The 26,458-nt window shown below is 38.8% G+C and overlaps 2 protein-coding genes and 1 long non-coding RNA gene across 8 annotated transcripts in view; 1 reads left to right on the top strand and 2 right to left on the bottom strand.

Annotated features, from left to right (window-relative positions):
• Window positions 1-12,060: 12,060 nt before the first annotated feature.
• LOC145966652 (uncharacterized) lies at window positions 12,061-13,854 on the bottom strand. Its single transcript, XR_014437115.1, has 2 exons — window positions 13,497-13,854; window positions 12,061-13,427 (listed from the first exon to the last, which is right to left on the bottom strand). It is a non-coding gene; the product is annotated as an uncharacterized LOC145966652 (long non-coding RNA).
• Window positions 13,855-14,241: 387 nt separating this feature from the next.
• Window positions 14,242-26,458, bottom strand: part of LOC145966651 (uncharacterized) — a 29,956-nt gene continuing 17,739 nt past the window's right edge. For 3 of the 6 annotated variants that reach the window (XR_014437109.1, XR_014437111.1, XR_014437112.1), the window contains 5 exons: window positions 15,141-15,566; window positions 14,846-15,043; window positions 14,578-14,750; window positions 14,388-14,443; window positions 14,242-14,318 (listed from right to left, as the gene is read on the bottom strand). The gene's annotated coding sequence lies outside the window, so the exon portion shown is untranslated. Of the gene's footprint in view, window positions 14,319-14,387; window positions 14,460-14,577; window positions 14,773-14,845; window positions 15,044-15,140; window positions 15,567-26,458 lie in introns of all 6 variants that reach the window. The other 3 variants (XR_014437110.1, XR_014437113.1, XR_014437114.1) reach the window with 3 other exon arrangements.
• LOC145966950 (uncharacterized) lies at window positions 19,658-20,356 on the top strand. The gene has a single exon (XM_083091403.1). It carries the CDS (start codon window positions 19,658-19,660, stop codon window positions 20,354-20,356), a length of 699 nt encoding a protein of 232 aa, XP_082947529.1.

Below are 26,458 nucleotides of genomic sequence, written 5' to 3'. Positions count from 1 at the left end.
CGGTTTTTCGGGTATATAAATGTACAACGTTAAGCAATGAACTCTTTTGTATTAATTTGGAAGAAGTTAATGCAAAATGTTACAAAATGCCTTTTTGGAATTCTACATCGATGGACAATGATGAGGAAAATCATTTGGAAACATTGCAATACGTGGTCGCAGTTATTATACACTACTCAAAAGAATCTAGGGAACACTTTTCATACCCTAAAAATTGGGCTATTTTCAAACCGCTGAAACTCGTCGAAAAATCATCGTAGAAAAAAAATTAAAAAAGCTTTTTGAAGCCTGAAGTTTCAACTTTAACGCGCTGTCAGTGGTTTTTTAAAAATCTTTTATCTTCCTTATTCTGCGCTTTAAAAAGGAACACACTGTTTAGTTCCTTAAAATTATGTATTTTTAACACGCTGCAACTTGATGAAAGAAATTTTTTTCGAGAAACTCAACTCAAGCTCTATAAATTACAACATTTTCTCTGTAAAATGCTTTTTTAAAAATCTTTCTACGATTTTTTTTGACCGAGTAATGCGATTTTGAAAATAAACCAGTATTTTTTAGATATGATATCGATACTCGGTGAAAAATCATCGTAGATGAAAAATAAAAAAAGCATTTTGAAGCTTGAAACTTCAACTTTAATGCGCTATCGTTAGATTTTTAAATTTTTTATCTTCTTTTTTCTGCGCTTTAGAAAAGAACATTGTGTTTTTCCTTAAAATTACTTCTTAAAATTACTTCTTAAAATTACTTCTTTGACACTCTGCAGTTTGATAAAAAAATTTTTCTCAAAAAATTCAACTCAAGATCCATAAACTACAACATTTTACCTACAAAACACTTTTTTAAAAACTTTCCTACGATTTTTTTTGACCGAGCTACATAACTTCGAAACCAATATGTAAAATGATGTATACCGCCGGCATTAGCATTATCCAATGTACACCACATGGAGGTTGCCGATCGGATTTTGCACATCATGTGTAGTGTGTGTGTGTGTGTGTGTGTGTGTGTGTGTTACATAGCAGAGATAAGGACCCCGCAGTTCGTCACTGTGTGTGCCAGCACGCGTGCGCGCGTGAGTGCATATGTGTTTAATAGCGTGTGTTACCTCCTCTCTGATCAATTACCGCTTGCAGACGCTCTTGCATGTTTATGCATCTTCGTATTAGTTCTTGCGGAATTTAGCGCCAAATTCCGCAAGAACTGCGGATAACGTGCACATTGGATAACGCTAATGCCGGCGGTATACATTATTTTACATATTGGTTTCGAAGTTATGTAGCTCGGTCAAAAAAAGTCGTAGGAAAGTTTTTAAAAAAGCATTTTGTAGGTAAAATGTTGTAGTTTATGTATCTTGAGTTGAATATTTTGAGAAAAATTTTTTTATCAAACTGTAGAGTGTCAAAGAAACGTAATTTTAAAGAAAAACACAATGTTCTTTTCTAAAGCGCAGAAAAGAGAAGATAAAAAATTTAAAAAATCTAACAATAGCGCGTTAAAGTTGAAGTTTCGAGCTTCAAAATGCTTTTTTTATTTTTCATCTACGATAATTTTTCACCGAGTATCGATATCATATCTAAGAAATACTGGTTTATTTTCAAAATCGCATTACTCGGTCAAGAAAATCGTAGAAAGATTTTTAAAAAAGCATTTTACAGAGAAAATATTGTAATTTATAGAGCTTGAGTTGAATTTCTCGAAAAAAATTTCTTTCATCAAGTTGCAGCGTGTTAAAAATACATAATTTTAAGGAACTAAACAGTGTGTTCCTTTTTAAAGCGCAGAATAAGGAAGATAAAAGATTTTTAAAAAACCACTGACAGCGCGTTAAAGTTGAAACTTCAGGCTTCAAAAAGCTTTTTTAATTTTTTTTCTACGATGATTTTTCGACGAGTTTCAGTGGTTTGAAAATAGCCCAATTTTTAGGGTATGAAAAGTGTTCCCTAGATTCTTTTGAGTAGTGTACATAGTGAGAAGATGTAAGATCTGATGTTGTAAACATTTTTAATTTTTATAAAAATGCGAAAATATTACATTCTTTTTTTTTTACATCACATTTTATAATACTTTTCTTTTCTTTGCTGTCTCTATTCGTCTTATTTTTGTACTTTCTTTTCAAACATTTGCAAATATTGTAATTGAATGTTATTTTATATATACTGGCTATTTTATTGTTTTTCTTCTACAGTTAAAATCTGCTTTTCATCATCTGCGTTTCATAAGTAATTTATATATTTATATATTAGCATGTTTATTTTCCATTTTCTTAATACTCTCACTATGTTTGTTTCATATATATCTCATCAATGTGTTAAAATATTTTAATATTCTTGTATAATCTTTTATTAAACTGTATACTTAAAATTAAGAAAAACTAATTTTGTTCCCTTTTTACTGCAACTACATGAATTTTCTATATACTATGTGTTATAATATGTTAATATGTACTTACAAGGCAGAGATGACCGAACGATCGAAGCGAAACATCTCGAAACCATCGCGGTATTTGACGATGTCTTCGGATGAGGCCCCTCCGAAACAAAGAAGGATCGCAACAACCAACAATGCTGCAAATGTCCAGGAAGATATCCAGGACATAAGGAGGACTCTCGAAGAAGAACCTACTTATTTTTATAATAATAATAATTATTATTATAATATTACAGAAGACTCGCACACATACATTCCATCACAAACAAACATTTTATCAGACGTAGCCGCTCCATCAAATACAAATTTTCAATCACTCGGTCAACAAGATACATTCGTTCAATCACACGCAGACAATGAAGCACATACATTAACTCGATCATACATCAACATTCAACCTTCAACCTCATTTCATAACACTACATATCACAAACACCACAAACACAAAATTATAACACATTGCGCCAAACGGCAACCTATGCCGATAATGTTTTTGCGGAATTTCAGGATCATCATGGAAATTCTGGTGCACGCAGAGACGTTCCTTCGCAAAATTTGAATGTTGGCAGTGGAGAATCAAGGGCACATAGATATGATTCAACGCAACCAGAAAAGTCGGACATTCGGTAAATTTATACATATTTATTTATTACATGATTATGAAGAGTTTTGTGTTATTATATTATTATAAAGTTTAATGTTATTAAAAAATAGAGAAATATTAAAAATATAGATTAAAATATAAAATATTAAAGATATATCTATAGTAAAAAATATATTTAAAAACATTAATAAAATGTATATATTCTTATAGAAGCGTTAATATTTAAATGTTATTTTATGTTTACAGGAAAATACACGAACGCTTAGATCGCATGGAAACACAAATGAAGCAAGTATCACATCAATTAATACATTTAATGACATTTTCATTGTATTGATTTGTCGTTATATTTTATTTGCAGATCAATAAATACTAATCTGGAAAAAATTTTGAAATGTGTCCAAGATCGTCATCGCGCACCATGAAAACCGGCCATTTTCCCTATAGCGTCACTTCAGGACATGGATGCTTTCGAAAGAATCGACGAAGATGGATATTCCAACGCCGTAAGTGAAAAGAAAAATTGTACTTTTTTTTATTTCTAGTTCTTCGTATTCCAATATATAATTTTATTAATTTTTGATATGTTGTAGGTGAATTATTTCCGTTACATCGGCGGTTTTAATTTGAGAGAAGCTGTCAACATCTGCCTAAAGGAAAGTTTGAAAGATATCGCGTCATCTTTTACATGGTGGGGCCGTAAAGGACACCGGTCATTGTACAATACTCGTCTTGTTGCGGCGATTTATGGTACGAAATCGAATATATTTGTTTATGCATTGTTGATATAACTTTGTGTGTCCTTAATGATAATGCAATTTGCGTTTATTTTTCAGATGGTGTATGCCAAAATAAACATTTTGAAAAATCTACGCGTTCTGAATTCCAAGCGCAAATGCGAGAAGCCTTGAGGATGTCCAAGGAGAGACACAGGAGCAGATCACGCAAGACCATTCCGCACGGCGGCGGCACAAGGGTTCAACGCGATCTATGAAACGACGAGCAGTCGAACGAAAGTACGGATCGAGAAATTATTGACGATTAGATAACGTGTATGTAAAAATTTTGATTTTATTTCTTATTTAAATATTTTTGTAATTTTTCGTAACATGACAAATTTTTTTATACATCTTTAGATAATGGAAACTATACTTGCGAGGACGAGGAGGAGGACAAGGACGAAGAGGAGAGGAAGAGGAGAAGGAGGAGGAGGACTACGCGATCAGTGGATTCAACATATGTCGTTGAATGGATCGCATCTCTCTCGAGAAGAGCAGACGACACTTTTCAGCACCTTTTTTAATCATGCGACTTGGATAACCTCGATTATCGCAATAAAGAGCACTTTTCAGCGTTAAATTTTAAGAACCTGCCATACACACAAATACACACACATGCACACGCACTCACACACAAAAAATATGAAATATTAGAACGCTATAAAAAGCGTTGCAATTATAACACGCACGCACGTACGCGCGTGTGTGTTATAATTGTAACGCTTTTTATAGCGTTCTAATATTTCATATTATAAAAGCTTTCTCGCGTATATTTTATATCGTGTGTTGCAAATACAAATAAATGAGTAGGTTTTTAAAAACTGTATTCATTTATTTGAAAATATTGACATGCGCGATATAATATATTACGATATTAAAATAATATACAAAATAATATTTTAATTTTCTATTTGTTGTCTGTTTAGGTTCTTCTGGTCGCGGTCATCGGAAAATCCATCAACAAGTTTATTCATTAATACGATAATTAGAATTTAATGTCATGTAATTATTATCATGTAATTATCCGCGAGCGCAACATTTTATAAAAATTATAGAATATTTAAAGGTCACAATTTAATTATAATAATATTCTTAATTTAGTTTAAATAATTTTAATTAATAGAAAGTTTGTGACGTTGCCGTCCCGACGCGCGTCCATCCGCCCCGGAAATCTTGACGGGGCGCGAGCCGAGCGGCCGCGCCAGAAAAAGATTGCGAGAGCCGTATCGAAATCTCCGGAGAGACGAGCCATTAGTATATTTCGCGCTGTTGTTAATTTATTTTTTTGTATCATTTTCTTTACGTCGGGCAACCCGCCGGAAGGAAACCGGAAAAGGCCCAAGAGGAATCCTTGATACGACAGCCGACACGACATTTCCTGCCTCCGATTTGAGAACGGAGAAGACGCCGGAGGAACAGGGCAGCGCAGAGTCGCGGGTGGATTTTGCCCCCTTCAATTAAAGGCGGAAAAGCGGCAAAGGACCAGCTGTCTCGAACCGGGATAACCGGACCGGATCGGCGCCACCCTCCGAGGACGGAAGACGAAAGACCTGCCTCCGGAAGACCACGAATAGCAGGGTCGCCGAAATTCAGAATTTTAAATTATCGGGGCCGTTACGGCCCCCGATACGGCGTTGTCGCGGGGCGCAGTAATACCTCGCGTGTCGCGGCGCTATTGGCCGCGAATCCGCGCACCCCTGCGCGCAGGATTGACGCCGCTATCGACCCTGGATCGCGAGATCCAGGGAATCATTCTGGTGCGGGCGCTCTCAAAATATAGTCGTTCTTTCCAAGTGTCGTCGTCGTCGTTGTCGTTAAGAGAGTCGCTGTCGAGATCGAGAGGACGAAGCCGAGGAACATCCCCCTGGCTGCGGGAGCAAGTATCGGTGAGGTTGCCCATCGCTAAATTGTAAGCCACGTACGCGATTCCGTCCGCGGACCGGCTGCTCTGTCGCCGTTGCCATTTTCGTGTTTCGTTGTCGCTCGGGCTTTGTACCGAGTTCGCGATTTTCGTGTATTTCGGGCGACCGGAGACAAGCGACCGAGGCATCAAGGACGATCGTAACGTCGGCCGTAGCTGATAAGGAACCGTTCGTCTCTCTCTCCGGGATTCGGGGTGTCGTAAGACGCGTAGTGACCGGCTGTCGTATATCGACCACGTGCGCGGTAAATCGCGGGGAATGCTCGCTATCCGTGCTGTCGAAAAGAGTTGTCGAAGCCGCGTAAGACATCCCCGTAATCGATCTTCGGGCGATTTTCGTTAGTAATTAGCGTGTGTGTGAGTGCGTGACCGTGTGCGTATCGTGACGTGGCAACTGTCGTGCTGTCTTTGTCGCGCTTGTTGTATGATCGGCGTTTATTGCGAGGTATTTGTCGTACGTTTGAGTGTGTCGCGGTGCATAATAGATTACAGCGAATTAAGAAAGTATCGAAATTCGAGGGTTTCGCGTAGATAAAAAGCGTTACGCCGAAAAGAAGTGAAGCGGCGTCCGACGGCTATCGAATTTCGAGCGAATCGATCTTGTTCGTCGCAAGCGAGATTTTCAGTCTTCGCAAATTGCTTGATTTCTCTCGCTCAATTATTAAGCCTTTTTCCGAACATAGTGCTGTCGATTAAAAGAGCGAGCGAAAGAACAAAGGGAATAGATCTGTAAAATGAATCATCGATAAGATTGTCGAAATTGTCGTTACGTTTTCGAAACGCCGTTCGGCCTCGCAAAGTCCGGCCATAAAAACGGGCCAGAAAAACTACAAATATCAAAGCTTTCTTATAGTCTCGATTTCGTATTGCTATGATTATCACCGCTGTCGAAGGATAATCTGTTATACGTTCCGATGTTTCAAATTTTCGAAATTATGTTAACCGCAGTTATATTCCGTTAATTCAGATTTACTAACTTATGTTATTATTATTATTTCTTTCTGGAATTCGTATTTCTTTTACTTTATATTCTTTCTTTATATTTCTTTTCTTGAATAAATTTGTTATATTATCTTTTCTATTAAATTCGCGTAATTTATTTGAGTGTTCGTTTTTCGTGAGTGTTAAATTCCGTTGTGCTTATCAATTTTTGCAATTACCGACAACCTCGCATAAAATAAGACAATATCCTTTTCAACGGACCCTGCCCCCCTACCGTTAGGTCAGCTAGTCGGCCCGTGGCGAAATAGGCTAACGTTTTCTTTTCGTGTCATTCTGACGTTTTAGCGAACTGATACGTGAAAGACCGTATCTGGCGCCCAACTTCGAGATCTCGAGACGGCCTTCGCTTCGCCGCGGCTCGCGCGAGAACACCCTCCATCTTATTCCTCCGAGTATCCCCTATCCGCCTTGTGTTTTTTTGACGGCGTTTTCGCTCCCCCTTTAACATCCTCCTCTCCAACACCCCAGAGAAGGATTAAAAAATTAAAAATAAAAAGCGTCGCAAGTTATATAAGTTTATATTTTTCAAAAATATGATTATCAAGCGACGCAGTAGCGTCGTGACGTCAAGTACATAAAAAACGGGATCCAAGCATTGAGAGTCACTGCTCTTGACGCGGCGCTACCAAGTACCTTATCCGGAATTTCACGTCATGTAAACTTTCGATTAAGATATTTCAGAAACTAAGACCGTAATCAAAAATCTAACGACACTTTTATTATGTAATGTGAATATAAGCTTTCGATTGCGACCAGTTTGAATAAAATCGGTGCAGTCAATCCCGAGAAATGATGATCGTATATCAAAATTGTGACATTTTACGTTATCCCGGATTTTCAGTCTCACGTACGTATGCTCGCACGCACTCAAGCAAAACGAGTTTGTCCCTCAAGCGGCGTTCACACCGCTGCGTATACGATTATTGCTTCGATATGTACAATGCTTTAAGAGACAAAATCATATGCGTGCATACGTGTGATATGTATATGTATGTGTGTACGTACGTGAGAGTGTATGTGTGTACGTACGTGAGAGATTAATTTATCGTACAGTAACAATTTTCAAAACTATCCCTTCGGGGTGGAATTTAATATCTTAGAAACGAAGCCGTAAAAATACGGAACTTCTGCTGTTAAATAAAATTAAAGAAAAAAAGGAATTTATTGTATAGTAACAATTTTCAAAAACTATCCCATATAAAAGCAAATTTCAAAAACCATCCCTTGAGGATGAAAAATAATATCTCGAAAATGATGCGTCGCAGAAATATGGAACTCACCCCTCGGGGGTGAAATCTAATATTTCAGAAACGGTGTGCCACAAAAATATAAAACTTATACCGTTAAATAAGACTTGTAGAAAGATTAATTTACCGTATAATAACAATTTTTAAAAATCATCCCTTGGGGGTGAAATGTAATATTTCAGAAACGGAGCATCATCAAAATATAAAACTTATGCTGTTAGATAAAACTTGTAAAAAGACTAATTTACCGTATAATAACAATTTTTAAAAACCACCCCTTGAGGGTGAAATCTAATGTTGCAGAAACGGTGTACCACAGAAATATAAAACATATGCCGTCAGATAAGACTTATAGAAAGGCTAATTTACTATGCAGTAATAATTTTCAAAAATAAAAAAATATCCCTAAAAATAATATGCAAATATTTCCCCCAAAAAATAATTTGTAGAAAGGGTATAAAATTTTACAAAAAGGTGTGAAATCCCTTTAAAAAAAACCTTACAAAGGTAAAAATAATACGCCAAGTACATAAAAAATATTCTACTTTGTATGCATCTTTAATAAAAAAATTCCTTAAAAATAATTTTTTACAGTAATTTTCCCTCAAAAAATCATTTTCCTAAAAAATAAAACCTCAACAAATAATTTTCATAAAAAAATATTAAAAAATAAAATATCAAAACTAAATCGTAATCAAATACAGATCAATAGTCTGGAGGCCTGCCCCGGCCCTATTAGGGTCCATCCGCCACTGCTATTTGGTACAGTGGGGATTTTAGTATATACTAGAAGGATCTTGGGGGATGTGGTTACTCTACGGCGTTGTGCTCGTCGGTGCCGTTTCATACGGAAGGCCAGTCGGAAGCCAGCATGCACGCGAATACCTCCACCGGCACTTATTTGGTCAGCGAGCGACCTTTCAGGAATCCTCCGTGGCAATCGGCATTGCATCCATCGAGTGAGATACCAACATCGCTCTGGAGTCGCATATCACTGTGTTAAAAAGCAGCATTAGGTGTGAGGTCTGGATAGCTCAGTGGTCTAGAGCAGTTGCCCGGAAAGCGAAAGACTCGGGTTCGATTCCCGATCCAGCTTGCGCCTCACATATTTTTCTAGTCTGCGAATATTGTTTTCTAGCAATTATTCGTTAGGCTGAAAAATGTATGAATGCTCTCTCCACAGGATATGCGTCAATGCCGTTGCCACGGATGGATTCTGTCGCTCGTTGATCAAATGGGCGTAAAGACACGTCCGACCTCCTCCCACATACATCCCTATCTTTCTCTGGACAATCCCGAATCCCGGATCGTAATCAAATACAGATTAAATATTTAATTACATAATGTCTAATATTTTACATTTTATTGGAGATATATTTGTTTATAATGTAAACAATCCGGGCACGCCAAGTTTTCATAACTTACTTCGATTTAAAGACTGTGCGATTTAAAACTTGCGTAAAACTTTTTTTTTAAATTATATACATTATATAAAAAGTGTTTTAAGAATTAAAAGAATCCTAATTCTCATTAAATATTTTAAAAATCAATTTTCTCTGAATAAATATAAAATGCGTTTTAATTTCTTAATGAGAATTTATGTATAATATTTCTACTGTATAAAATTGATATTTCACGGCAAATATTATATCAAATTTACAAATTGCTCTTAAGTACTTGGCTAATAGTAATTATTGATTTCATATTTAGTTTTGATATTTTATTTTTTAATATTTTTTTATGAAAATTATTTGTTGAGGTTTTATTTTTTAGGAAAATGATTTTTTGAGGGAAAATTACTGTAAAAAATTATTTTTAAGGAATTTCTTTTATTAAAGATGCATACAAAGTAAAATATTTTTTATGTACTTGGCGTATTTTTTTTACCTTTGTAAGGTTTTTTTTAAAATTATGTAAAAAGTATATGTAAAATAATGTCTAAATAGTTAAAAATATAATTACAAAAATATCATTCAGTTTTCATTTTTATTTAAATAAATGTAAAAATCGGACTTTAAATCCATTTAAATGCATTATTTTATATGAATGGTAAAAAATTGCAGATTCTGCTCGGTTTTTGCTGCCAATCTGCCGTCAGATTGCGCGCGTGCAGATCCTGCTCGGTTTTTGCTGACAATCTGACCTCAAGTCATGTTAACAGATTCTGCTCGGTTTCTGTCGCCAATCTGCTGTCAGATTCTGTGAGCAGGTTCTGCTCGATTTTTGACACCAATTTGTTGATATTACATCAGTAATAATTATTTCTGCAACAAATTTGTTGCCTTTTTGATGACAACATTTGGTATCAGACACTTGGCATGATCTGATTTTGGCAGACTTGGTTATCTGGGTAGGTATAGGTACATACTATAGGTTGGATTTATGTTATATACTATTATAAATTTTATTAATATTATACTTACTGATGGTGACCTCTTTTAATATTTCACATTGATGTGACTTCAAAAATGTTTTTGAAATATTTCTTATATATTCTATATGCACGCAAACAGTATATTCAACTTTGTAATTATTTATTTCCGCAGAAGCTTGCAATATGCCTAAAAGTCGTTGCTGATTGGTTGATTTAGATTAATCGCTTATGGTTAAGCACTACAGCTTATGTACGCTTTGTGATTGGTTGAACAGTTCTATACGTTCGTTTATTGGCTAATTTTTACGATACATCTTATGTTTACGGTTACGGCAATTCATGTGCGAAAGCCTTAAGGCCATCACACACAAAATTGCATAGCTGCATATGCATAACATAAGACCATATGGACCAATGAGCATCGAGTATTAAGTCGCCATATTGACTTACATAATATAATACTCGATGCTCATTGATCCATATGGTCTTATGTTATGCATATGCAGTTATGCAATTTCGTGTGTAATGGCCTTTAAGGCTCGTCTACACGACAAGGCATAAGACAGCGCAAAAGCGTAAGCGCAGGCGCAAGAGAACTGGTTTTGGTCGTAGTGGCGCAGCGCAGCGGCGTAATGGAAATAAATTAATTTTATTTTCCACTCTTGCGCCTACGTTACGCCGATTGTTTTCGCTAGTTCTGTAAAGTTTTTTACATTTTTACACGATTGCTTGGATCATTCCTGTGTTATCGCCGGCAGTTTATCTCTATTAAATGAATATCTATATCTTTTCCTCAATAGGTCTCATATTAATCACTGGTCTAGTTTGCACCGAAGCGTTAATTCGCACCTAGTGCGGCGTAGAATCAAATTTAAGTCGATGGAAACGCGACTAACCGTACTCATTTCACTCCCGCTTCGCTCTACAAGCTTTATCGGAGTGGCAGCGAACTGATACCAAATTTAGTTTGTGGAAACGCTTGATAATAAATAGTGCCAACCATATATTTAGAGGTTAGATCACATACTGTATTACATTCAACAAAAGTTAAGTTGGCTGCACTGAAATTTAATCTTCCTCACTTCTATTCTACTTTCGATGGAAACAGTATGTTAAATCCGATGCGCACCGAAGCAGAATCGGATTGAAGACTTCGGTGGAAACTAGACCACTGAAGGTTTGTTCGCGTCGCATGCCCCAACATACTCCTACCACAGACTTCTATATATTAACTAGACTGCGTACTGCCGCTTATCAGCGTACCCTTTTTTTAGAGCGCATGCGCGAAATAGAGGACCAATTTTGTCTGCTAGGACTTACACGGTTTTAGGTTATCAAATAATTTTATAATATTAAAACTAAAATAATTGCGAGATAAAGTCAAACAAGAATTTGCAACGCTTTTGTCCGCCTCGGGAACGCCGATCCGGAGGAGGCGGCGTGCAATTTTAGCCGATAAAGAAAATAGTTGATTTACAAAAAAAAACGGTATCTCAGAGTACGGTAGCGTACGGTATCTCGCAGCTCTCACAAGGAGAGCGGTATTGGACGCCAGGCGCGGTCTCCCGCGCCACGATATCGTTACGGTAACGGAAGGGTTCGATAACCCAGAGCTCAGTAAATGACAGAGGGGCAGGATTCTTTGTAGGTTAGAGAGAGAGAGCACTAAATAACTTCCGGGAGAGAGAAATGATCGACACTCCTTCAATTATTATTATAAATATATTTAACAATTATAGTATATATGGACAAAGTTTATAACAAAGTATACGACAAAGACGATATGAATACAGTAGAAAAGGTTAACGGTACGGAGAAAATAGCAAAGATTACATGCAGAAGATACGCAAGTAACGAAATCGATAATATAAATTTCGAAAGAAAGAAACATCAGAGTTATAAGACAGATACGAAAGTCGATTATTATCTATACGGGAACGAATACATATGATACGCGCGACTAACAGATAATTCCGAGATCGAATATAATTTCACTGACCGCGATGAGTAAAGTCCGCAAGAAATTCGCGGCAAAAAAATCAAATGTAACGACGGTTCTAAGTAACGGTAATTCCACGTTAGCGGGCACGAGTATTATCTCGCAATGTTATCCGGTATCTTCCCGACCTTTCACTCTCGGCGAAAACAAACTCGACCCTCACGTAATTTCAAACAACACGAACGGTAACGGACGTAAATTTTAAACAGAGATTTCGCGAATTATCCAATTCTTGCTGAGTGGGTTTCGGATATACGGTAACTCTCACTCGCGAAGAACGATCTCACGCAAACCCCGCTATTCTTTACGCAATACGGTAGCGTCGGAATCTCGTGACTTTATTACTATTCACAATTCAACGCTCCACACAACGATATAACGAGATACGAAACGAAACGATACGATACGATACGATACGGCGCTAACGATACGGTATAATGACTGTCGGCGACGAACCCCCTGAGAGGGACAAATCCGCGATACCCAGGGCCCAACTGGCGTCCGGCAACGAAACGCGAAAAAAGCACGCAGACTTTCTACAACAATTCGGTAACGAGTTCACCGTCGCCTCGCGACGGTATCACGAAAGAGTACGACGCCAGTTGTATCCGGGAATATTTCTACGGCTACCTGTGAGCGACGGCTTACAGTTTATCTCCGGTGTCCGGGTCCTCGCTGCTTGGCTGTGGTCGTTCTCTCGGTATCGCAGCTCGTACGGAGAATCGTCCTCTTGCTATTGTAGCTCGTCGAACAGTGACTTGTGATAAATGCTCCGCAAGGCCCTCGAGTCCCGCGCCGATTTTCCGCGCATCCTGTCGATTTTCGATGAGAAGGGGTCGATATTCTCCGCCCTCTCAAATTTCGTCCTGCTGTAGTGCGGGTTACCCTTCGATAGGAGCCAAAATCCGACGTTGACGGTATTCTGGACGATTGTATTTTCTCGGTAGATCGGACGTTTTGGGCTGGCCAGGCCGTATCCTCGTCCGTCTCCGGATGCATCTCCTCTCCTCAGTCTGCAGCCTGGGAGGGTGTTGATCGTTCCTTCGTCCTGGTTTCCCCGTCGTTGTTTCTCTAAAATTAGCGGATATTAATATAATGGTTACATATGGATAGCGGCGGAGCGGGATCTCGATACGCAACCTTCCTTTGGGGTGGAAGCATTGGTCCGCTACTCTCATCTTCCTTTCTTCGGTAACTGCACCCTCCAGGATCTTGCTGTACATCACTTATTATCCGCTCGCTCAGATTGCCGCGCTCTGCTCGCTTAAAATTAATCTCAAACACAGAAATCTATACAAAGATATATCACGAGATCGGATAAGGGGCCCCCCTCAGGTGCTAAGAACGACTCTCCGTACGCTTCCTCCCCCGGCGGGGTCACTGTGATGGAGCGCAAAAAGGCGTCACGTCACAAATTTTAATTATATCAAAAAAATATAATTAAACAAAGTCAATAATATATAAAATAATTAATTTTTAATGTATAAACCATAATACAAATTATATAAAAAGTTAATAAATTCTTATAAATATAAAAATTTTAACATATTTATTTTACCTTCTTCCCAACAAAAATATATATAAATGAGATATAAAAACTTTTTTGTAGCATTTTGAAGTTTTTGTCTCATTTTATCTTTTTGTTCTTGCAATAGACGCCGAAACATTTTTGCCTGCTCTTCTAATTCACTATTATGACTTTCTGTCAAGGATTGTATATGAGTTTTTAGATGTTCGATATCTTTTTCAAATCGTTGCATCCTTAAATGAGCCTCTCCAAGTTCATCCATAGCTTTGTTTCGTATATTTTCTACATAAATAATGTTTATTTATTAAGATTTGTTTGATAAAAATTATAGTTTATCAGGCATTATCAATACATACCTTCGCTGGGAGCAAACACATTGTCAGTTTGCATGTCACTTTCAATGATCGAAGGTGCTTGACTTCCTGTAATTATTTCTGTAAAAAGAAATACTCTATTAGTTTAAAGTTTTTATAAATATTGCAGATAAAGAAATATTCATATACCTTCGCTGGGACCAAATTCAATTTGTATGTCATTGCCACTGGTTGACGGTACCTCGCTTTGTATAAGTATATCTATAAGGACAAATATTTTGTTACATTATTATTTATATTATTAGATCAAGTTCAGTTCAATATTAACAAAAATCATTAAAAATAAGTATGTATTTATTATCAATATACATATATTTACCCAAGTTTTCTGTAGGTACAGCATTAGGTTTTAACCTTTTTCTTTTAGTTCCAGAAAAATAGTTTTCTTTGAAATGTAATTCACAAATTTCGCAGAATGTAGTTGGTATCCAAAATATTCTACTAATGGCTGCAGTCCATTTTGATAATAAATCGGGATCACTCAATGGAAATCTTTAAAATATTGGAATATTTTCTGCACGCATAAATTATTTTGTTTTTTATGTAATACATTACAATATATATACATATTCTGCATATATACTCACTTGAAGAAAGATATCCCACAGTTTTTAACTTTTCTACTTTCACACTTTTCTACCACACACCTTGCCGGCAGTTTTGTTAAAAATATTAAAATATTTACAACTTAATCTCTTGTAACTTGGGCTCTTCGAAGCCCAAATGGCAACACAAAATGTAAACAAAATTCTTCGCATTCTTCGGTCCTCTATTTCGCGCATGCGCTGTGTGTCAACATTTTCAGGGTACACGTCATAAGGCTAAATATATAGGATGTACGCAGTAGTATATAGAAGATAGAAGTCTGTGACTCCTACTCACTCCAATGCGCTCCAATACGTTCGCGTCACCGGAACCAATATGGCGACTAGGTGTTCGCGTCGCGATAGAACCAGTGAATTCTATACTATATTGGAATGTGCACTGCCTTCGTTAGCGCCCGGGACATCGAAAGAAAAGGACTGGTTGCTTTGGAACGATTTCTGTCTCCGTCTAGTAAATTTTGATTGGTCGATCATTTTATATGATCTTCGTTACAAACATCAGTCTTACTAACCTTAACTCGATTGACTAATTGACAGCCTGCCTGCTAACAGCTGCTTTATTATTGAACGTAATAAACGAAAATGTTTTATGCAACAGCACAAAAGAAATATTTTCACATTTTTATTTTCATTACTGAAAAGTATTATCAGCATGGGCGCCGGCAGAATTACTTTTAGGGGGATGCACTCAAAAGAGGATGCACTGGAAAAACGGTTTTTTCCCAGTTCATAATTATATTTTTGTTAACGTCTGTAGTGAGTCTAGGCCGGTTCTAACCCAGGGGCTCCGAGGGGGGGTGAGGGGCGAGGGGGAACCGGCGGGGGGTGACGTCACGGGGGGGTGACGTCATGCGGGGGATGATGACGTCACGTGCGGGGGATGATGACGTCACGCGGGGATGATGACGTCACGTGCGGGAGTGACGTCACGCGCGGGTAGGGGGGAGGTCCGCGGCGCGACCGGTGGACGAGGGGGTCCGCGCGGGAAGGGGGGATCCGCGGCGTGAGCGATGGACGAGAGGATCCGCGCGGGAAGGGGGGATCCGCGGCGTGAGCGATGGACGAGGGGGTCCGCGCGGGTAGGGGGGATCCGCGGCGCGACCGATGGACGAGGGGGTCCGCGCGGGAAGGGGGGATCCGCGGCGGGCCCGCGATGTGTCCACGTGTGAGAAGGACGGTGCACTGGTTTGAAAAGGATAGCGTAAAGTGTGTGAAGAGGACAGTGCGACAAGGATGGCATCAAGTGTGACAAGGACGACATCAACATGCGACAAGGATGACGTCAACGTGGAACAAGGACGACGCATTGTAAGATGCTGCATAGGTGGGAGAAGGACGACGCAAAGGTAAGTGAGTGATAGCGATGAGCATATGAGTGAGAGAGAACGATAATATCGCGAAGAGAACGCATACGAAAGAGAACGATAATAGTTAAGATACCGCGTGCGAGCGAGAACGAAGATATCGCGAGACTTACAACTAACGCGAGACTTATTGTTAGAACGATAGCGCGTACGAAAGAGAGAGAGAGAACGATAAATTCTTACAACTAGCGCAAGAGAGACGCAAAGGATGGGAGCGCAAGGAGAGGCGCGTAAATAAATACATTTCTTTTTTTTTGAAATTAAAATATAAAATTTATTTAAATGTGTGCGTGTATTATACAATTTTGTGTGTGTGTGTGTGTGTGTGTGTATGTGTGCGCTTAATATATAATAATATATGATATAAAATTAAAAAAAATAATAATAATAATATAATAATAAAATAATAAGAATAATATATTTTGGGGGAGTGCGCCGGGCTAAGGAGGAGGCCGCTCCTAGAATGCTAAGGGGTCGATGTGCCGGGCTGAGTGGAACCGCTCCTGGAACAGAAAAAGACATTTGAATAGTTTTAATAATTTATTTTAGAACTTTTGATATATTATAAATTGAAAGTTACTTACAAATTATGTTTCTTGAAAGAAGAGTTCGTTACGCGTCGCCGAATTTTCGCTCTGAGTAGGCAGCATGTAATAAGGTTCCAGCAACTCCTCTCGTTGCTCTTCTATACTAGGAGGTTCAAATGGTAAAAAATGTATCTTCCATATTTCCATTCGGTCAGTATTATATACTATGATGGACATATTATCTACAGCATATCCTTGTCTCTTGAGGGTACGGAACGTATGACAATATTCCTGGTAACAATCCTTGCAGTCTAGGACAGATCTTATCACCGTTACCTCCGTGCCGCAGTGACAGCACCTAAACGGTGTAAACGGTCCCTCGAAGAACCCGTGGAAATAATTATGTTTTAATGCATAATTTCGATAAAATCCGTACCGACAATCCTTGCAGTAGTGTCGGTTTCGACGTTGGTAGGATTCGGTCCAGAAACATTTTGCAATGTGTATTCTCGGGAGATCAGAGTAAAAGCGAGGATCGGACCTCGGTTTGTATGGTTTAGGAATATACATAATTTTGTTCACTTTTCTTCCTCACACACTCTCCACAACTTTGTGACAAGCACAGAACAACGAAAGAAATAATATTCTAATGTCGCAGGCTCCTCTTCATTATATATCTTTTAATATCTTTTGTCTCATTCCAACTAGAGCATCACGTCTCATCTACCTCAGCATTTCTCTACATCTTTAGCGGAGCGTGTTGAGAAAAGTATAACTATTCTTATTCGTATGGAAGGAAAGAATTAAAATCATAGATGGAATAAAAATAATTATTTATTGCACGCATCGTAAAGAATATCATTTACAGCACATGTTAATAATTCGCAATCGATTATTGATTCGCTGTTAAAGACGTCACTATCACGTATCGTTTTTACAGCATCGCATACAGTAGTAATATTGTTACGTCGTAAAACAGTTTCAAATTGTTTAAATTTTTCATTTACGAGATACGTATTCTCACATAACCAATTGTGCATATGATCGATACAATTTTCAAAATTAAATAAATGTAATAATGTCAGTGGTTTCATGTACAAAGAATTGTCACATAATGTGAGTTTTACAATTTTCGATTGATACATTTCAATCGATAAATCTCCAATCCTTAATGGGAGAGCAGTCGATTGTAGAAATTGTTCAATGTCTGCTTGCTTCTGCATCAACAAATTCCATGTTGAAAAAGGCAACACTATTTGATTACCTCGATTATCACCGAGAATCAGTTCCACGTACGACACAGCTCCAACGCTTATTCCAATGTCCAAATACTTGTACGACGTTGGGGTTAGAGCATATCTTCTTCCAAGTATGCGAGTCGCACGACGAGGCTGAATGCTATAAAAATATATAAATTAGATCAATATTTAAAAAATTAATAAATAAAATTTTTAAACGATCGAAACTTACGTGTCACATTTTTGCTTCTTACACGGTGGAGTTTCACCGTTTCGAATCGGAACGTAAAAATTCATATCGATTTCTTCAGCGAACCTTTCACACGCGCGATTGATGCAATACTGATCGTATTAGAATTAATATCAATTCAAATAGTATCGCAAATTGCGATGTAGAGGGGATTATTGCTGACACGACATTTTAATTTCCTCTAAAATTTTGTCGCGCCGATGTACGGCTGCGATGACATCATCATCCCCAGCAAAGATTTAGCTGAATTCGCTAAAATCGAGCGCCGATGTACGGCTGCTCCTGATGCAATCACGTCAGATTTTTCAAATGTATGTGACAAAACGTGAAATTTTCAAGGTTAAGATGCACATCATAACAAAGATTAACCGTCAAGGTTAAAACGCACATCACCCCTAGACAAAGATTTAGCTGAATGTGCTAAAATCAAGCGCCGATGTACGGCTGCTCCTGATGCAATCACGTCAGATTTTTTCAAATGTACGTGACAAAACGCGAAATTATCAAGGTCAAATTGCAGACGCTACTCCGGGGAATTTTTTAAGATGAAATCATTCTAGAATGTTCGATGTCAGCTGAATGCGCTAAAATGGAGCGCCGATGTACGGCTGCTCCTGATGCAATCACGTCAGATTTTTCAAATGTACGTGACAAAACGTGAAATTTTCAAGGTTAAGATGCGCATCGGAACAAAGATTAACCGTCAAGGTTAAAACGCACATCACCCCTAGACAAAGATTTAGCTGAATGTGCTAAAATCAAGCACCGATGTACGACTGCTCCCGATGCAATCACGTTAGATTTTTCAAATGTATGTGACAAAACGCGAAATTATCAATGTTAAATTGCAGACGCTACTCCAGGGAATTTTTAAGATGAAATCATTCTAGAATTATTATAATATCATTCTAGAATGTTCGATGATATGCACGAGACAGTATATAAATCATGATAAAGAGGCACACCCCGCCAGTAGCTAAAGTACATCCGGAACTATCATTGGGAAGCGCATTTCGCAAGTCTGATACAATATGGAGGAACAAAGTTTGCGAGAGCAATCCACTTTGGTGAATTCATTGGAAGACTACATTGTGTGGGAGCAACGATGTGATACGTATATCGAGTCGTTGGAAGAGCAAAGTCGCATCAAGCGACCGCGATTATCGATCGGATATCGACAATCGCTGATTGCTCGGATCGCGCGCCTCGAAGGGTTGAAAAATTCGGTACGTGGACGTTTCGTACACACGGGTGCCGGATGTAGCACGCGTCAAAATGGACTTGCGTGGCGCGAGATTGATGCGGCGTTCGAGAGTCGTATATTGACTGGTGCAGTGATAAATTATAATCACATTGAACCGCGCCAGTTTCTCGATGATGCCAAAGACATTGTGTTGGAACATGTGAAGGATGTTATGAAAAAACATTATAATGTGAAAGTGAACACAATATTTAACGGTGAATTTGTGGCTGGGGATAAACGCGCCAATAAAAGTATAAACACGAAAAACTATGAACTCTTTCGCACATCCGATTTACGCGAGTGGTACGAACGGCGCGTTATCGAACCCACCCTAGCGTCTCTGGAAGAGTTTCAGAAACGCGACAGCGGGTGGGCTTTGTCGCGAATATTAAATTTAACTGTAAATATAAATAAGTATAATCCTATGCGTGCGGGATGTCACATTAAGTTACCGCGGGAGATTATGTTGAAAAGAGCGGTGATTAATGTACAATCAAAGGACAATGCATGTTTCGCGTGGGCAGTGGTCGCCGCACTATACCCCGCCGAAAGAAAGGCGGAACGGGAATCATCGTACCCGCATTACACGACAGTGCTGAATCTCCAGAACATTGAGTTTCCAGTGACTGTGAACCAAATAAAAAATTTTGAACTTGCCAATGACATTTCTATAAATGTGTACAGCATCGAAGACAAGAACAGCATTGTCCCGATGCGTCTTACGGAGCAGAAGCGGGATAAGCATATCAACTTGCTGTACATTGAAGACGACAACAGCGTTGGACATTTCACTTGGATTAAGAATTTATCCCGGCTCGTGAGCTCACAATTGAGCAAAAAGGAGCACAAGAAATATATCTGCGATCGGTAAGTTTAATTTATATTATTTGAATAATTATAAGTTATGTAGCAAATTGTATATAAATCTTTAAAAAATTTTTCTTTTACAGATGCTTACATTACTTTGATTCGGACGCCAAGTTGCAGTCGCATACGGTCGACTGTGGAAAGATGAACGATTGCGCTGTCCGATTGCCGAGCGATAAGGACAAGTGGCTCGAGTTCAATAACTTTAATCGGAAGGAGCGGCTTCCATTTGTGGTCTACGCCGACCTGGAATGCGTTTTGGCCAAGATGGATGAAGAGAAAAACGCATATCAACATCACCAAGTATTTAGTATAGCTTACTATGTACATTGTTCGTATGACGAATCTTTATCGGCATATCATTCGCGTCGTAGCGCCGATTGTATAGCTTGGTTCGCCGAAGACCTAAAAAATTTAGCGTTACGTGTAAAAAATATTTTAAAAACAAATGTCCCCATGGTAAATTTGACGTCCGAAGAGTGGGAAAAATTCCATAGCGCCACTCAATGTCATATATGCGAAAAACCGTTCGTGGAAGACGATACACGCGTTCGCGATCATTGCCATCTGACCGGGCGGTACAGAGGTCCAGCACACTCAAATTGCAATTTAAATTATAAAAAATCTTTTTGTATTCCCATAGTTTTTCATAATTTATCAGGTTATGATTCACACTTTATTATCGAGGAAATAGCCACATCGTTCGAAGGGAAAATCGAGTTACTTCCGATAACAAAAGAGAAATATATTTCATTCACAAAAGATGTTTGTATGGATGAAGAATCAAAAAATCATGTAAAATTACGTTTCATCGATTCATTCAAATTTCTCGCATCGAGTCTCGACAAATTGGCATCGTTTTTGGATAAAGACAAACTCAAAATTTTAAAATCAGAATATCAAAATTTATCAACAGAAAATTTCAATTTGTTAACGCGGAAAGGTGTATTTCCGTATGAATACATCGACTCGGTAGATAGGTTGCAAGATACGTGTTTACCACCGCGCGAATCATTTTACAGTTCCTTGACCGGTGACACTGTATCCGAGAGCGATTACGCGCACGCCGAGAACATCTGGACGCGATTCTCCATTCGGACGCTAGGCGAATATAGCGATTTATATCTTAAAATTGATGTCTTGTTATTAGCCGACATTTTCGAAAACTTTCGAGATAAATGTATTGAAAGTTACGGACTCGACCCCGCGTATTACTATACTCTCCCCGGATACACGTGGGACGCCATGTTGAAGCATACGAAAATTACGTTCGAGTTGCTTACTGACATCGACATGGTTATGTTCATCGAACGTGGTATACGCGGTGGTCTGAGTCAATGTTCGGGTAGATATGCTCGCGCTAATAACAAGTACATGGAGTCGTACGATCCATCGAAACCAGCATCGTACTTGATGTACTTTGATGTAAATAATTTGTATGGATGGGCAATGTGTCAACCGTTACCTTACGCCGATTTTCGATGGGTCGACGACGTGACCAATTTTGACGTATCATCCATCGCGCTAGATTCACCTACAGGCTATGTCCTCGAAGTGGACCTCGAGTACCCGCAACATCTTCACGATGCGCACACTGACCTACCGTTTTGCCCGACACGCGACAAACCACCTGGCAAGCGGGAATTCAAACTGCTTGCAACGCTATACGATAAGAAGCGTTACGTGATACACTACCACAACCTGCAGCAGTGTACGCGTCACGGTCTTCGCGTTACAAAAATACATCGAATTTTACAGTTTTCACAATCTCCCTGGCTTCGAAATTACATAGAATTAAATACACATTTTAGAACATTGGCTAAAAATGATTTCGAAAAAAATTTATATAAATTAATGAACAATGCGGTGTTTGGTAAAACGATGGAAAATGTGCGCAATCGTGTCGATGTTAAATTATTAACAAAGTGGGATGGTCGGTACGGCGCAGAGGCAATGATTGCGAAACCAAATTTCCACAGCAGAAGCGTTTTTTCAGAAAACTTAATCGCTGTGGAATTGCGTAAACTCGAGGTGAAATTCTACAAACCGATTTACGTGGGTATGTGCATACTCGACATATCCAAGACATGTTTGTACGAGTTTCATCACGAGTATATGACGCCAATGTATCGCGACAAATGCCGGGTAATGTACACCGATACGGACAGTCTCATATATCACATTGAGTGCGCGGATGTGTATGAGAATATGAAACGCGATATCATCACATTCGACACGAGCGATTATGCGGTGGATAATGCGTACGGTATACCGCTTGTAAATAAAAAGGTACCGGGCCTGATGAAGGACGAAAACAACGGTACCATAATGACCGAATTCGTCGGGCTCAGAGCAAAGATGTACGCGTTACGAGTGAATGGGAAAAAGGACACAAAGAAAGTTAAAGGTGTCAAGAGTAACGTTGTCGCGAGAACGATAACGTTTGACGATTACACGCGGTGTTTAAACGAAGAGATTGAAATGACGCGTCAGCAGTCGTGTATACGATCTAAACTACATCAAGTATATACGATCTGCGAGACGAAAATTGCTCTGAGTCCGTACGACGATAAGCGGTATATCGTACCCGAAACCACCGATACGTTACCGTGGGGACATTATAGAATACCATTGTAAATAAATGTATATTTTATTTATTATTAATTGTATATTTTGTACATAACCATGTATATATTTTTATATTTAATACATTTTATATATTTTTATATTATTAAATATTTATATATTAAATTATTTATATAGTTTATATGTATATTATTTTAATAAATATTTATAATACATTATTTTTATGTATCCAAGAGTTGTATGATTTATCCATTCCCAACCATTTCACGTATACGTCATCACCCTTTTCCCGCAAAATTTTTTCCACGAGATATACGTCGGGATTAGCGACGCGTTGTAATTCGTATTCGTAGAATCCTCCAGCGACGGGATCTCCACGCGAATCTTCGAGTATGAATGTCGCGGGATTAGTTTTCTGCACCTCGACAATCTTAAAAACTTCGGTCGTCCAATTAGGTGTGAAACCTTTTTCAAAGATGGTCTTGTATTTGCTCACGCGTACAGAATCGCCTACTTTAAATTTTGTCCGAGCCGCAATTTTTACGTTGCTATACACCGTATTTAAAAGTTTTTCAGCGATCGCTGGAGTGACGTCGGCAGGTCTCATACCGATGGTGCGATGTTTTCGCGTATTGTACTCTGCAACGAGTCGAGATAGCTCGTCGATCCATTTGTAATTTCCGTTGAGCGTAAACATTTTCCACATATTGTTTTTTAAAGTACGATTGAATCGTTCCGCGAACGAGGCTTTCATAACGGAATATGTCGAGTAATGATTAATATTGTGTTTCTTCATGAGTTTCTGCACACTCGCGTTGTAAAATTCTTTTCCTCTGTCGGTTTGAAAATTTTTCGGACACCTTTTATCGTCTGCAATAATCTTTGCAATCGTTTCGGACATTTCGTTTCCGCTCTTACTCTTGAGCGGTACGGCCCACGCATACTTGCTCAACACATCGATAACTGTGAGTATGTATTTATGACCCTTGTTGAGTCGAGAGTACGAACGCATCTCGACCACGTCCGCCTGCCACAGGTCGTCGTATCCGCGTACAATGACACGTCTTCGTGGAAAATTTCTTCTTGCCGGAGCATGTAGTTCCTCGACTAGTTGTCGCTTTTCGGAGGTTTTTCTTCTTTCGCACGTTTGATCGAGGCATAATTAATATTGCGATAGTATGTCTCGTTTACTGTGTCGAGTCAGATGTTGCATATCTCAGCACATTCTTTATCTCGTCCATCATTATTCGTAGCGCCTGCACGTGTGTTTCAAGCGCGATAATTTTTTGCTCAATTTCTCCCTGTCGATCTCTCAAAAGTTTATCCACGTATCGTTTGTTGACGGTGTCAGTATCAGCTTCCGGTTGCGCTACACGTTGAATCTTGCGCAACCTTGCGTCAAAGCCGGTAGTAGTCTGGCAGAGAGCGTTATCGCGAACGTAATTTCTCAATAATCCATTCCACTGATAGTACAAATTATTCGATGTTCCGAGCGATAATCCAAATTTATTAATCGACATTTCGGTACCGAGAACTTTGACCGAATGACACGTATCGTTGATGCACAGTTTAATTTATAATAATGCCAGCCTCGCGAAGTTCTTCAATAATTGACAAGATTTCATTGTCGTGAGCATTGTTGCCGGCTCGACGTGAGGCGTCCAGCAATCGCAAACGATCTACCAATTCGTTGGGATCGTTCCAATGCACGTAATCGATCATGTTATCGCTTAGCGTCATGGTGCGCGGCGCGTCTATACCTCTTCCCACTTTTCTATCGGGGAATAATGGTGCAATTATATATTTGTACTTGTATCCTTTATTAGTTTTAATAGGATTATTAACTTTGTTGTCACGTTTATGCGCATTTGTTGCTTTTAATATACTTTGATATTTATACAAATCGTCTTGAGTGTATTTTTTATGATTGGGAAATTTTTTAAAAATCAAATCGTAGATACCTTCGGTTCCCGTATATTTTATTCCATTGATAATTATATTATCTTCCATGTCCACATCGAAACGTTTATCACCGAGCATCATTCCTTCGCTGGTAAATTTAACACCGTAGACGTAATCCATACTCTTATTTTTATCAACACTCATGATAGCTCCTATATATTTTTGCGCTAGTGGACCAAAATGATCTCGGAACGTTTTCTGACCTTCGGACGTTTCTAATTCGTGTCGGACTGATGTTACAAACGAATCGGGCGTGGTCTCGTAAATTTCTTCGACGGACGGGGATGGCATTGTTTGATGCGGTTGTACTTTTATCGGAGTAGAAACAGTAGCCATATTAGAAAATTGTTTCCTTCGTTTTGATCGATTCGGTGTCGAATATATCGGCGAATCGTTTATCGGCATATTTATCCGTGCTCGCTTTATTCCTTGCTTTGACTCTTTTATTTTTTCCTCGTGCTTCTCTCCAAACGTCAAACTCAACGGCTCGATTTTCGGCGCATCAGATTCCACAGTATTTTCGACAAGCTGTTTTAAAGGTTCGGTAATTGGCTTAAATTGTCTTTCCAATGCAACGTCTTCCTCCGTTTTCCAGTTTTCAAAACGCGATATTTTTTGCGAATTGATTCGCTCGTTTTTGCAATCTCTCTCGCAATCTTTTCGCGATCACCGTTCATGATGCTCGATCGATGTGTCGATGACGACTGATCGCTTTACGGTATCGCGAAATCGTTAAATCCTCTTCTATATCGTCCATTGATCAACGTGCTGTCTTTATCAATGACTACGAAGCCATATTTGCGTTGCCAACATTTCTGACACAATGCGCGGAAATCGTCGTAAGACATGTCGGTATTTACATGATCGTTGTACACATGTTTCAAATTTGTGCCGTCTTGTTTAAATAAAATCAAAAGATTCGCATTGTCGCGTATAAGATGCTTAGGTATCTTGGCGTACGTTTGACAAAGATAGAAACAGTCGACGCTCGAGTGTCGACCCATTGCAAAGTATTCTCTTATCGTATCTTGCTTGTCACATGCCACGTCATCAAAGATAAAGATGGAATTCGGAAGCGCCTCGCTCGGTAGAATGACATCGCTGTTATTAGAGAATGTAAAATAACCAATTTCGTCTATAGGTGCTAGTAAATTTTCCAAATATCTATATTTCGGTTGTTGAAGCGATTTCGAGTATACGTACATGTTCTCGAAACGTACACCGTACGGACTTTCTATCAAACTAATCAACACGTTTGTCTTACCGCAGTTTGAAGGGCCGCAAACGATAGTAGTAGTCGGTAGCATGTTTCCATGCTTGCGTACTTTTTTCTCCGATATTAGTCTATCATCGAAATTTGATACTTTGATTATCCGCGCTTGTCGCACGAACCGCATGTTTTCTCTTTCGAATCAATTTTGCAAATGATCACGAGGGGGAGACCTATTTATAGAGGTGTCTCAACTCGAAACCATTCAGTATCAAAAATGTTTCTCCTTCTGTCGGATGACAGAGACATTTTCCGGCTTACCGCCGAACAACTGCAGTATATCCCAAA

Source organism: Camponotus vicinus, unplaced genomic scaffold (genome assembly GCF_025532165.1).
Source record: "Camponotus vicinus isolate PSW18456_S1 unplaced genomic scaffold, iyCamVici1.0 SCAF_2, whole genome shotgun sequence".
Classification (NCBI taxonomy): domain Eukaryota; kingdom Metazoa; phylum Arthropoda; class Insecta; order Hymenoptera; family Formicidae; genus Camponotus; species Camponotus vicinus.
The sequence above is the reverse complement of the archived record's forward strand: the minus strand, read 5'-3'. Positions and strand labels throughout refer to the sequence as shown.